Source organism: Amblyomma maculatum, chromosome 5 (assembly GCF_055883805.1).
Source record: "Amblyomma maculatum isolate TAMU_Amacu chromosome 5, ASM5588380v1, whole genome shotgun sequence".
NCBI lineage: Eukaryota > Metazoa > Arthropoda > Arachnida > Ixodida > Ixodidae > Amblyomma > Amblyomma maculatum.
In genome coordinates, this window is record NC_139348.1 from 100,500,536 (window position 1) to 100,514,438 (window position 13,903).

The 13,903-nt window shown below is 42.2% G+C and overlaps 1 protein-coding gene across 2 annotated transcripts in view; it reads left to right on the top strand.

The window, feature by feature from the left end:
• The window catches only part of LOC146189026 (uncharacterized), a 62,648-nt gene extending 58,143 nt beyond the window's left edge, over nucleotides 1-4,505 (top strand). For both annotated transcript variants that reach the window (XM_084603947.1, XM_084603948.1), the window contains exons 9-11: nucleotides 206-364; nucleotides 1,608-1,677; nucleotides 4,343-4,505. In XM_084603947.1, coding sequence (XP_084460073.1) covers nucleotides 206-364; nucleotides 1,608-1,677; nucleotides 4,343-4,455 — 342 coding nt within the window. In that variant the 3' untranslated portion in view covers nucleotides 4,456-4,505. The remainder of the gene's footprint in view (nucleotides 1-205; nucleotides 365-1,607; nucleotides 1,678-4,342) is intronic.
• The last annotated feature ends 9,398 nt before the right edge of the window (nucleotides 4,506-13,903 follow it).

Genomic DNA, 13,903 nt, shown 5'->3' on the forward strand with positions numbered 1-13,903 from the left:
ATGTGAAATATCATTGCGAGGTGAACATTAAGAAAGTTATATTTGGAAATATTTTATACCTCCTTGCTGAGTATCTTGCGTGGCCCATTTTTAACACTGTCGCTGAATATAGCGAGAGAAAGGGGAATCGTCCTTTAGGAGTTCGTCACTTTTAGGTCAGTTGAATAAAACCCTCCTAAGTCGTTAAACATATGCACTTTTGCAGATTGAGGCTCTTCCTGAGATTGTGGCCGCTGTTGGTGACCGCATGGAGATATACCTGGATGGTGGCGTGCGCTCAGGTGCTGATGTCACCAAGGCTCTCAGCCTCGGAGCGCGTGCAGTCTTCTTGGGCAGGCCCGTGTTATGGGGACTCGCATACAACGTATGCCTCATCCACTTTCCTTTTTCACGTGGCTGCCCTCGTTAAAGATATTCGTGAATTTTGTGTGCAAAGAAATGTACTTCCGCGGAGTCACTTAATTATATCTCGTGATCAAAGGTATTAGAGATGGATGTGCTCCATCTGATGCTAATAAGTCATGCTGCTACATCGTAATGTTGTGCTGCAGAACATGCACCCTGTAAATTTTTGCTGATGCTAGCACCATCTTAACAGCACAATTCAAACAAGCAAAAATAATTGTTTTTGAGATACATAATTTCGTGTTTAAGGCAGGGGTGACTTCATAACGTGTATGAATATGCTTTCGTGCATTTCGAAACTTTAGTCTTTTTGAAGTTAAATTTGCCCATTTTTACCTTGCGAATTTTGCTTACAGATTCGTGCCAAAAGACGCAAAATTGAATTTTCAAAACTGTATGGAATCAGGCAATTCAGTATTCCTTCAATAACTGCGCAGGTAGATAGAAGGAACGGTAAGGCACAAGAGAATACAACGCAATGTCGGCGCTCTATTCTCTTGTTCCTTACCGTTTCTTCTTTCTACCTGCGCTGTTATTGAAGTCATGATTAACCAACTAGCCCAACGAACATCAATCATGGTTTAAGTATTCCTGCCAGGTGAAAAAGGCATAAACAGCAGATAGCGTTCACTTAACTTTTTTTGTGGGCAAGTTTTCAACTGTATTCCTTATAAAATAGTAAATTTTGAGCTTTTTCCTTCCAGTGAATAATAATTATTGGCTTGCTGGCATACATGCACCTTTCTAACTGCACCCCACAATAATTTCACTAGGTGGATGTTTGTTTACTTGTCGCATAACGTGGACACTCGCACACAGTCATTACGCAAGTCTTATGCTAGCTCTGCACGAGGGCAAAGGCCTGCTACAAACGAACTGTTCAAAGTCGGCTCACAATACCCTTGCCTAATATAACCAAACAAATCATGCTGAATACGAGCTAATGGAGATACATATATATTTCAGCCTCTTTCAAACGCCTTTGTAAAAGCCTGGTGAATACTTTTAAAATGTTTGCGGTCTTGTTCTTCAAAGAGTATTTTCCCCAGAAGCAATAGATCAATCAAAGAATGTTGAAATGATTCCCTTTGTCAAATTGTTTTAAGACACACCAAAAATTGTCGGCACATTCGGTGCAGAGGCCTTAGTTTAAGTATACTTATTCTTGTGTGCTTTGTTTTGATAGTCTTGTTCCTTATCAGGGCAAGGAAGGAGTTGATGAGGTCTTGCACATATTCAAGAATGAACTGGAACGGACTCTCCAAGATCTTGGTAAGCGACTCGTCCTAACAGCAACTTAGATATAGACCACAATCCTTGCCCGTGAATAAACTTTAGTGTCGAATTGTCTCCATGCAAAACTCATCGTCCTATTCTATCAATAAATATGTAAATGCTAAAAGCAATTTATTTTTTAGTAAAAGCTATATGCTACTTTGCTTAACTGGTAATGTACCGCCTGTTTCAAATTACTTAATACAGATGTGATAATAAAGCTGTACAAGATACATCAGTACAAGTAAGCCAGGTAGCTAACATAGGAAAGTGGGCATTACGTCCACTGTTGAGCTTAATGATTACAAGAATATTTAAATAAATAAAGAATCATTATTATCATTTCCAATTGCATGTACCAATATTATGTTACAAAGTTCAAGCATGTCAACTTTTTGGGCGTCGAACACCTTTTAAAGATTTCCTTATTTGTATACGCATCAGTACAAATATCTAAAGTTGGGTAAAAGAGCATTTCAAAGCTCGGTGAGCTGGGGTTACATTCCGGCACATAGAATGGCACCGTATGCAACCTTCATGCGATAAATAGTGGCTTGATGATTGACTCGATAGCGTTAGAGGAAAGTTGTCAGCGTTGCTCGGGCTGTGAGCGAACATTCATGCCATATAACTCTGGTAGGTAATTGTTGGCAGCTTAGATTCCAGCGCACTGACTGGTCGTTAAGTTGTGTGACGTCCTAAGACCACGTGACATGGCCGAGAGGCCAGGAGCTGCCTAGTCGGGCTTAGCTTTTGTGATCAAGGTGTGAGATTAGAATCCTTGCATATCGAGATAGATGTTCTAACCTAAGCCACACAGATACGTTTGCACGGTTCTTTAAAGTGAACATTTATATCTCTGTTTATCTGCTATTTCAGATATTGCGGAATTTTAAGACTGCATGTTAATGATCATGTATGGGATAGTATGGATACAAACAAAATGCCTTACTCCAGTAGCAAGTTGATTGTTAACGAATGTGAGCCTAGGAGAATTCAGCAAAAGGGAACTGTTAATGCTGGCGCCACATGCCCTTTAAGGCGATGTCGACGTGTGCGACCAGCTTTGTAAATATTGATAAGGAAGAAGTAAAAATGATTTTGGCGAGATTAGAAGACAATCCGAAGCTTCTTTGTACGAAGCGTGAAAGACAACCACACGAGCTCTCACGTGTGATTATTTTATGCTGATATTTGAACACACACTGCCGAACAAAAAAAAAAGTGAAAACGGACTTTTTACGCTCACGACCATTACTATTTGCAAGTAATAAAACCGCCGAACAAAAAAATGTATTTTAGTTTTTTTTTTTTAACTATTCCCGTGATCATCCAGCTCTAATTATTTATTGCAACAGCCTTGCCTTGCCATCCAGCTAAACAGACTCCACCGGCGTATATCTAGGAGCTAGTCAAACACACATTTGTACTTAATAATTTTACGCACTTTGTCGTCTAATATGCCGCCTGAAAAACATGACAAAGTCAACTTTTCGGGGAGCAAAAACTAAAAGTGCGTAATATTTCTGCGTGAGAATCTTATACCGTTTCAGACTATGCACAGAGATGTTTCGAAGAGTCGGAGAGTAATAGTAGCAGGTATCAAGCCGCATTCCTCTAAAAAGAAAACCTTGGTGTTCACATTGCACTTCGTTGCGAGTGCTCGTTTTTCGTTGCGAGTTGGAGCTATAAAAATATATGTATACTGTTGTTACACAATCATAGTTTTATAATAAAGAAGGAAATCTTGAACTTTTACGTTTTCAGCCTACCCTTCAGTAATAAAACACCGCACAATATTTTTTATCTGCTACCTTTTTAACACTTACAATACCAAATATATCTCAAAGGATAACTAACAAGCAAAAGAAAGTATATTTCATATTCAAGTTCTTCACCATATATCCTCAGTAAACAAACGTGCCGCGGAACCGCCTGCACCATTAACCAACAGCCATATTAAATGTATAACTATATGGACATCGTTTATTTATTTACCCAAATCGCTTACCCGCCATGTATGAAATTGCATTAGCAAGCATGGCAGCAGTTTCCCATGAGTAGGGCTCTAATACGCGCTCACAGATCGTTAGCCGGATGTTGACGTCACTGGCAGCGAACAACAAGTGTGCCCATTTGCAAGGTTGCGTCATGAGGAATGTCGGCGTTCGTTTCTCTACTGTGGATGGTCATGAGTCGGTTGGCATATAGTCGAAGAACCAAACTGCCGGGCACAACGGAGTTCCAGTTTCGGATACTGGAGTGTATGTACACGGCACCCACATTAAACCTCTACGCGGCGTCTCTTCACGGCAGAAGCGTCAGCCGTCTCTTAATAAACACCGGTAAACTAGATCACGCACCAACCCACTAGCTATAACTTCAGAGTCGCTGTCCGCGGAAGCAAAATTCTTTATTTGCTGTAGTATATTAGAGTTGGGATCATTTAAGAGCCGTTAACGGCAGCATATCAGTCGTAAGAACCGCGATGCGCAATTTACGCCTTTCGGGGACGTCTAGCGCAAGTTACCCAGAGGGGAAAATAATACATAGCCTACTCGAGTAAAAAGGAAGACATATACTCAATGAAATAGAGGCGAACGCTGCTAAACATCATTCCTATGTTATTTCAGTTTATGAGGATTGTATCTGCACTTTACAGGTTGCCGAGATTCCGATGACTTGTGCACTGAGTACATCGCTGCTGAGGGACGGTATTCTGAGCCACTACCCAGCACTTGCAAACCGAAGAGATCACACGTGAGGCTGCACTGATTCCATAGCTGTATCGTGGCACCAAATAAACGAAGGACAGCTTTGAGGACACCGCCACCTGTGATTCAACGTTCACTTTGCCATAAAACCTATACACAATAGCTTATTGGGCACGTTGTGTTCAAAAGCCGTCGCTATACACTAGTTTGAGAAGAAGATATCCAAAACCTATCTGAAATATTATGCACGTATAGAATGGTTCGCTTGAGGTAATGGTGTTGTTTGTAGGGATTATACGGGACAGAGGTAGGTTGATTGGATGCAATTTATTAATGATTATGGTAGATTCTACTGAACTGAAGGTAATACCGCTAGATTAGACAGGATTGTTTTAGATAAAGGTAATTAGAGTATATTCGATTGGATGAATGCAAAATATAATAGAATATTTGGATATAGAGTGGATGGATTTATAGTAGACGTATGGTGGATTAAATTGGACTTAGGTGGAATATATTGGCTTAAGTTAGATTAAGGATGACTAGGGTTATTTAGGTGGGATAACTGGCTTAAGGCGATTAGGAGAGATTAAGGAGATTAGAGTGGATTAGTTAGATTGATGAGGACTGTGGCGGGTGTAGGAAAGCGAAATAAAGTAAAAGTGTGATGTAGTGAGCACGCACGATATCTCATCATCTTTTAAAAAGAAATATAAGTATCCCTATAGGTTTCGCACATTTCGATGATAATCTGAAAAGTTAGAGCGAGGCAGCAATCAGCACTCTATACTTTTAGTCCGTGCGCCCGCGTCTCGCGCTTTGAGGGACATTACGTTCACTCGCAGCATGTTCTCTTCACAATATTTATAAGATTTATTGAAAGAATACAATGGAGATGCTCTACATAGTGGTGCGTGGCGCAGGCCTTCCAATGAGCATCTTTGAGAAAGAAGCATATTCGGTGACACTTAGATGCGGTGATTGCTCGATGAAAACTAATATATATCAAGTAATTCATAGAATGTTGTAATCGGCGATCAAGACAACCTTTCACATCTATCGATATATCTGCAAGAAATTAGACATTTCCACTCGTACCTATTTAAGTGTTTTCAAGCGTTTAGACGAAATGTCCCTGTAGGGCCGTTTATTTATTCCCTGATAAAGAACGTTTAGTTTTCATTTCTTCCTGTTTTATGTGAATAAAACGGTATGTGCTTGATTTTTCCTTGTTTTTATGTAATCAAAATAGTGATTTATATATAAACATTTTTTCGCCACATGTTTTACGTACTTATACATCTATATTGTGCAGAAAAAACCCACCGCAATACGAAACATAGTATAAAATTATGCCCATTGCAGTAGTTCTGGGCAACTCAAATATAGTTTGGCCTGTGCACTACGCAATCACTCACAATTCTGTTTACATTTTAGCAAATACGTGAAGCGCGTTACGTCTATTTCAGCTCCGTTTAGGCAGCATTGAGGCACCAAAGGTTTCATGTTCCAATTTGTAAGCTGGATAAATTTCTAGCGCATTTTTCTGCCTATGATTCGCTTAGACATATTCAGGAGTAAACTTCATAAGTAACTTCATTCACAAACGTATTTGCCATTTCTTCTGATCAAACTCGAACGAAGTCAAATTATGGAGGTCAAGGGACCAAATTATCGAAATGGCCCTTCCAAATTTGAGAGCCACTGTTCAAGCGAACATACTGAAATTACTTTAAACATTAACTTTGTTAAAAACATCGGACAAGGTCAAATTTCGGAGGTCCAGAAGGGCCGAATTTAGGGCGCACAGCACATAGATTGGAAAGTAAGCACTGAGGTGGCCATACTCAACTTTGGTTAGACAACAGTGTATTAAAATTAGGATGAAGGCAAATTTTGTGGCTCCACGGAGGTCAAATTTCAGATGTGACTCATGAAGGTTAGGGCATCACCTCTCAATTCGTCGTATTCGATATAAGTTAGACAAATATTTTAGTTACATTCTGTCCAATTTCGGAGTCCCAGAGAGACACGTTTTAGTGTTGGCCCAGATATGAGATACCCATCGAGTTGGCCATTCACGATACAAGATACCACACAACCGATGATTGACAGTTCGGGCGGACACAGTTGAAGACGGGCTCTGCCCCAGGCTCCCAGTGCCAAACACGCTTTTATAAAAATACCGAGACATACGTCGTAAGCGAGTGCCCAAAGCGTCGCTCTGCCGATGAAGAAAGCACAGGATCCGAGGCTGAGCTCTTTGTTGGTGTTGGCGCCAGAGCGGGATAAGCGATCCCGTACAGCAGTCAGGACCTCTGAATGAGCCTGCACCTGAAAATGCGCTATTATTTGCCGTATGAATAACACTTCGGTAAAAAGAAAGAAATCAGGGAAGTTTGCGTGGCTGGATAAGGGAGACTTTTACTGCCTTTGATGTAAATAAAAAACGTGGCACGCAAAGAAGTTCAATTTCCCCAGTATAAAATGGCTATTTATAAAGTATCAACTAAAAGGCGAAATTCCACTCACTCATGCCTGCTACGATAATGAGTCGCTTTCCATTTTGTACATACGACAATAGGCTAGAAATGTCATAACTTAGTTTGTGGGCACCACCTAAAATATCACTGTTCGGCTGAGAGGATTGTATGCAGTAGTCTCCTCTCACGTGCAGAATACAGTATGGTGAGAAAAAGGATGATGACGCCGGTTGGCTACTCCAAATCATTACACGGTGTGACACCTGATAGATGAAGCTCCCGAAGAATGCGTTTATAAGCGAATTGGAATGCATCAGAAAAGAAGCCTGTCCCTTACCTTCCATCCTCGACTTTATTGGAGTCCTCTTCGTCAAAACGAATATAAATAAGACGGATACATATACTTTAGATTTTATATTTAAATTGTACTGGGCCTCTTTCTCGTCGCGCACATTCAAAAAGCGAAAGTCGATATTCATTTCTATTTGTCGCGTTCCCCTCTGCGTCAGGATTTTTACAATGCACAGCTGTCAATATTGAACGCAAACTGAGCGGTTGCGTAGAGGTAGAACATCCGTCTCGCATGCAAGAGGATCGTAGATTGAATCCCGGTTCCGCGCAATTCTTCGCTCGATAAAAAAAAAAAAAGGAAAAACATCCGCGTGTCGATGTAATTGCATCAACAGGTTTAGGGTGCGACCTGATGCTGATTAACACCTCCGGAACCGCACTCCCTCACCAGAACAGGAATTGGCCACCCTGGTGCAGTAATTGGCCACAACCTCCCATGATTAGTCCTACAAAACCCCAGCCCTGAGTCACCAGCGTCTGCGAATCATCTGACCACGGCAGCGGTCAGACCTGTGAAGCAGCGGGGGGTGCTAAGAATCTCTGGCTCCCGCTGCACAGGCCGTCATTGGAAACTGACCCTGGTGACGTTTAACGCTAGAACTCCAGCCAGTGCAGCTAGTTTGGCAGTGCTGTTAGAGTAACTAGAGGGTTCGAAATTGGATGCAATAGAGCTTAGTGAGGTTAGGAGGCCGAATGAGGCATATACTCTACTGAAGAACAGACATGTGCTGTGTTATCGAGGTTTACCGGAGAATCGAGAACTAGGGGTAGGTTTTCTTGTGAGTAAGTATATAGACGAATTTTATAGCAATAATGAGAGGGTGGCAGATCTCATAATTAGGCTTAATAGTGCTATAAACTGAAGGTTGTACAGACCTACGCACCTACATGCAGTCATGATGACCAGGCAGTTGAAAACTTATATGAAGATGTAGAATTTGGTAATGCGGAAAGGAAAGACGCAGTGCACTGTACTAATGGGCGACTTCAATGCCTAGGTAGGGAAAAAAGACGCAGGGGGCCAGGCAGTGGGTGACTATAGCATTGGTTCTAGGAACAGTAGGAGGGAGTTATTTTGCAGAGCAAAATAACTTAAGAATCATGGACAGCTTCTTCAGCAAACGGAAGAACCGGAAGTGGACATGGAAAAGCCCTAACGGGGAGACTACAAATGAAATTGACTTCATAATGTTTTCTAACCCCGCAACTGTGCAGGACGTAGAGGTAATTAGGAAGGTGCGATGCAGTAACCAGAGGATGGTAAGGTTTCGCATTGGTCTAAATGTGAAAAGGGAACGAAACAGTATAGTAAGAAAGAAGTTCATCAGCGAATTAGCGCTGAGGAGGAGGGCAGAAGAGTTCAGGATCTCGCTACAGAATAGATATGTAGCTCTATGCGAGGGTGACAACATTATCCAAGAAGCAATGAACAATAATTTCAGAGATATCCTTACTCAGTGCGCTGTAGAAGTAGGCGGCAGGATAGTTAGAGATGATGTCGATAAGTTGTCTAAGGAGACAAAGGATGTGATTAAGAAACGCCAAAGGTTGAAAGTTTCTAATCCAACAGACCAGATAGAATTGGCAGAGATATCAAAGTTAATCAATAAGCGCAAAGTGGCCGATATAAGGAAGTATAACATGGAGAAAATTCCGTATGCTGTAAAGAACGGGGGAAGCCTTAAAGCGTTGAAGAAGAAATTGGACATAGAAAAAAATCAGATGTATGCGCTAAGGGACAAGGCGGGCAATCTAATCACGAATATGGACAAGATAGTCAAAACAGTCAATACTGATCTCTACAGTAGACAAAGAAGTCAGGACAATAATGAAATTGACTGTAGGGAAATGCAGTGAGACGCTCCACCAGTGACGAAGGACGAAGTTAGGCAAGCATTAAAAGCTATGTAAAGGGGGAAAGCAGCTGGAGAGAATCAGATAATTATAGATTTGTTGAAGGACGGGTAGGATATTGCGCTAGAAAAACTGGCCCCCTGTATACGCAATGCCTGATGTCATCGATGGTGCCGGAACCATGGAAGAACGCTATCCACTATCGATTATATCCATACCATTAACCTGGTGATAGAAAAAAATGCTAGGAATATAAGCAGCCCTTTTATATAGCATTCATTGGATACGAAAAAGCATTTGACTAAGTAGAAACCTCAGCGGTGATGCAGGCATTGCGAAATCAGGGGGTAGACGAGCCGTACGTCAAAGTGCTGAAAGATATATAGAGTGGCTGCACAGCAACTTTATTTCTGCATAAAGAAACAAAATTCCTATAAAGAAAAGTGTTACGCAAGGGGACACGATCTCCCCAGTACTATTCACAGCTTGCTTAGAAGAAGTATTCGGAGACTTGGAATAGGAGAAGTTAGGGATAAATGTAGAGGGAGAATACCTCTGTAATTTGTGATTTGCTGATGACTTTGGCTTGCTAAGTAACTCAGATGATGAACTGCAAAGAATGAGTGATGACCTATGCAGGAAAAGTAGAAAGGTCGACTTTAAAATCAATATGCAGAAAACTAAGGTAATGCTCAATAGCCTTGGGAAGGAACAGCAGGAACAGCCGGTAGCGAAGCACTGGGTAATAACAAGAGGAATAAGAATGGGATGGAGCGCATTTGGCAAGCACTCCCAGATTATGACTAGCAGCTTATCGGTATCGCTCAAGAGGAAAGTATACAACAGTTACATCTTACCTCTACTTACATAAGGGGCGGAAACGTAGAGGCTAACAAAAAGGGTTCTACCTGAGTTGAGGACTACGCAGAGGGCTATGGAACGAAAAATGGTAGGGGTAACATTAAGAGATAGAAAACGTGTAGAGTGGGTCAGAGAAATACCTCAAGTCACTGACATTCTAGTGGAAATCAAGAAGAAGAAATGGGCATGGGCAGGACATGTAGCGCAAAGAAAGGATAACCGATGGTCGCTTGTGTAACAAACTGGATTCCAACGGAAGGAAAGAGTAGCAGGGGGCGGCAGAAAGTTAGGTGGCTGTATGAGGTTAAGAAGTTCGCAGGGGTGAAGTGAATGCAGCTAGCACAGGACCGAGTTAACTGGAGGAATATAGGAGAGGCCTTCCCCCTGCAGTGGATATAGTCAGGCTGATGATGATGATTATGATGTGATCCAAATGTGCCTCCCAAGGCAAGGTTTTGGGAACCGTTGTACCTAGTGTTCTAAATATCGATACTAATTGAACTAAGGGTTATTGTTCACATCAAGTCTTATCTATTGCGGAGCTACTCGATACTTAGCGGAAAATGATCGCTTTGGTCTTTGCTTCATTATTATTAAAAATATTTGCCCTTGCCTAGTTGCGAATTTTCTAGCTCTCAGCACGTGTCGTAAGAGAATAATATCGTTGTTTCTTCTGCGTATATTACAAATTTGGCTCGAGGGTCAATTCTGCTGTCATTAATATATATAAATAAACGTGGACACAATACTGCGTTAGGAACACCTGAATCAAATTTCTTCGATTATGATTGGGGATTGTTAATGCTTATATACTGTGAAGGCTTACTAAGGTAAGATTTAAATCATTCTAAATGTGGGCCATGCATACCATTGTATCGCAATTTATCTATAAGATCGCCGAACATAGAGTTAAATATCTTTTGAAAGCATACATTTTTAGACAAAAGACAAATACATCAAAACAAAAAACTGCAATTATGTATACGTGCTTCTTGTACCTTGGCCATAAATAAATTTTGTTCAGTCTTCCGACAGTTTTCGTCCTTTCTGCTTCGTGCAGAGCCGCCTCACCTCGCCGCTAATAGGCGGTGAGCATCCCTACTGTCACAATGCTGCCGACCACGCCCACCTCAATAAACTCCTTAAAAATGTCTCGAAGATTGCTGCATACAAGAGAGATCTGAGCGTTCTCAACCGATGGTGTACCCTTTTCCACCTGAGTCGGAAGTCGTTTCTTCATAGCCTTCCGTGGAGACCTTTGATTTGCTTTCGCTAGCCAGCATGCTCCGTATTACTACGAGTAAAATAAATTGAATCCGAGTGTTTACAGTCTTAATCCTTCCCTTTGTTCCCGTCCCCAGGTTGCGAGCGAAGAGGCTGCATCCGCAGAGTGGGAGCGGGCTGCAGGCCGACCCCTTTATAGTGCTACACTGTCTCGGCTACTTTATTAGACCCGCCGGGCTTCCCTCTTTGTCCCACGGGGGACAGAGAATTTCACTGTGCGAACACACGGTTGATTGTCGTCACAGCAAGTTCGCTAAGAGTGGCAGAATTGTTAATCGGCAAGTCTTTTCAGCCACAGCATCGAAATAAAGTGGCTTTGTTTTTGTTTTTTTTTTCATTCTAAACATTAAAACGGTCACTCCAACAAACGGCTTCCATTCTCCTTTTTTTTCAACCAGGCGCCTAATTGGAGAAGTTCTGAAGGGATGAAATCTAATAGAGTGCGATGAGTGTCTAGTTAGTAATGCATTATTGAAAAACCTAACTGTGCCAAAAAGGAATTTTCAGAAAATCGATTATCAGCATTGCTACCTCACAGCACTCACCTTTGTCCCAATATTGGCCAAAACTGGCAGCACGGAGCTGCAGAAACACTCCATATACGTAAAAAACTAACCAATCTTTACAATAAGTCGCTGATTTCACTGTCCATTATTCGCAGATTCCAGCGAGAATCTATGAAACATTCTTTTGAGAAAATTAAGTACAGAATCATAGCCCAGTGGAACCCTCTACAGTGTTTCTCTGCCGAATGAAAATATATTGATGTCAGGGACAAATGCTCCTTTGTAGACAAAAATACAATAGGCTTCTTTTGTCATTTAGTTCCACAAAATGCGAGATCCAGCCTTTTCAAAGAAAGTATTACCTCCAAAAAGAAAGGAAACTTTCTGCTCAAACTTATGTAGTCACATAAAGAAGCATTTCAGCAGTGGCTTAGCTCAGCTAGGCCAGAATACACGTATCGAAAGCTCAGCTCGCAGTCTTTGGCGCTCCGCGTCTTGACGCCTGCCGCTGGCGAAACGTTCTTATCGCTCTTACAGATTCTCGGACGCACGATTATCCTTTCACGTTTCATTTGCATGCTGCTGTTGGTCATCCTCCCGCTAAGCGATGATGCCCGGGCCGTACAAGGCAGCTTCTCGCAGTACCCAAAGATGTGGCACACTGCGCTTGCGCTCATTGTCCGTATCTTCGACCATGGGGCATCTAACTAGCAAGCACATACGCCCAGGCTTATATTACAGCTTCGCAGTTATTCACGTGATCATATGGTGTCAGTCTGGAGATTTGCACATGCGTAGTGAGGGTGCATAACGAGGCACGTCGTCACAAGTCAGCGCAGCGGCGGAGACCGGCGTGGCGCAGCGGCGGAACGCCTGTGAAACCATAGAGAAACATACGTACAGGGCAGACACTCGAGCCTTTTCGCGGCCTCGTGCACGTGCACGAGCCATCACAACAGCCCATCATACGTCGACCGGATTGTGTCCAAGCGTTCCGTTGCTATATAGACGTTGGTGTTGCGCCGGTCATGTCCTGCCTGTGTAACCCACCTCAGCGCGCTTTCTTAAGCGCCACCTCATTTTCCCGGTAAGTTTTCTTTTACTTGTAGAAATAATTTTGCTGTTTCTTGAGCTAGGACATCTTAGGAAATTGTTTGTTATTGTGTGAACGTGTTTTGCACGCGTAAAACTAAATATTAGCCACGAAGGAGATTTATGATTAATTTATCCGTTTGTTCTTGCACCGTCTTATAGAAAGAGCATGTGCGCTGCACTTCCAAAGCATAATTTTCCAAATTTCCCTTGCAACACCTACCCTTTAAACCACAATTTGATACCTGCGGCTGGCCCGTATCGTAGCCTAATCGTTTTGAATGGCGTTGCTCGAACAGTATATTGTGCACTTCAAATCGTTTTGTGAAGGCTGTTCCTTGCTGTGTATGAACGATGCAAGCACCTTGGCCGGTTTGCAAGCACCTGTTTTACTTAACTCGTTGCTTGTCATTTCCAAATCATTCTTGTACGGTAGGCTCTAGGTAATACTGACGTGAACTATTATAATCTTTATCAACTTCTGCGAACAGCCGCAGACATATAGCCTTATCACTTTGCTTGTAACACGCAAAATGATCTAAGCAATGCCACCAGTACTTGGGAGTGTCCGCTCTTTACGTAAATATGTTTCTATGGTGTAATCGCGCCGCTAGTTACTATGGTTACGGCTCATGCGCGGTAGTGGCCTATGCACGTGCGACTCCGTTGGCCACTTCAAAGGTGACCATACAAGAGCATCAGCCTGCGTGCTCAAGGAAGTCATCAGTCACATCAAGCTTGTAGATTTCTTCTAATTATGCTAAAGTAAAAACGCTTTCAATACGACAGCATATTAGAAGCCATTAGAGCTGGCTAGGTGTTGAGGGGATATACTGCTTTATTAAGGAATTGGTACTCAAACGACCACAGCCATTGGCGGCAGTCAGATTTATTTAACCAGCTGAGCTTCTTAGGGCTATTGTGACTAAGAGTGCACTAAATCGTCAAAACCAGAAATCCAGCTCAGTCTTCAACCTTCAACCCTAACAAAGGCGTGTTGAATTTAAGGCCTCCGAATACCATACGTTTCGGCAGGCAGCATACAGTACGAACAACCTCCAAGTACAGCAGAACCAGA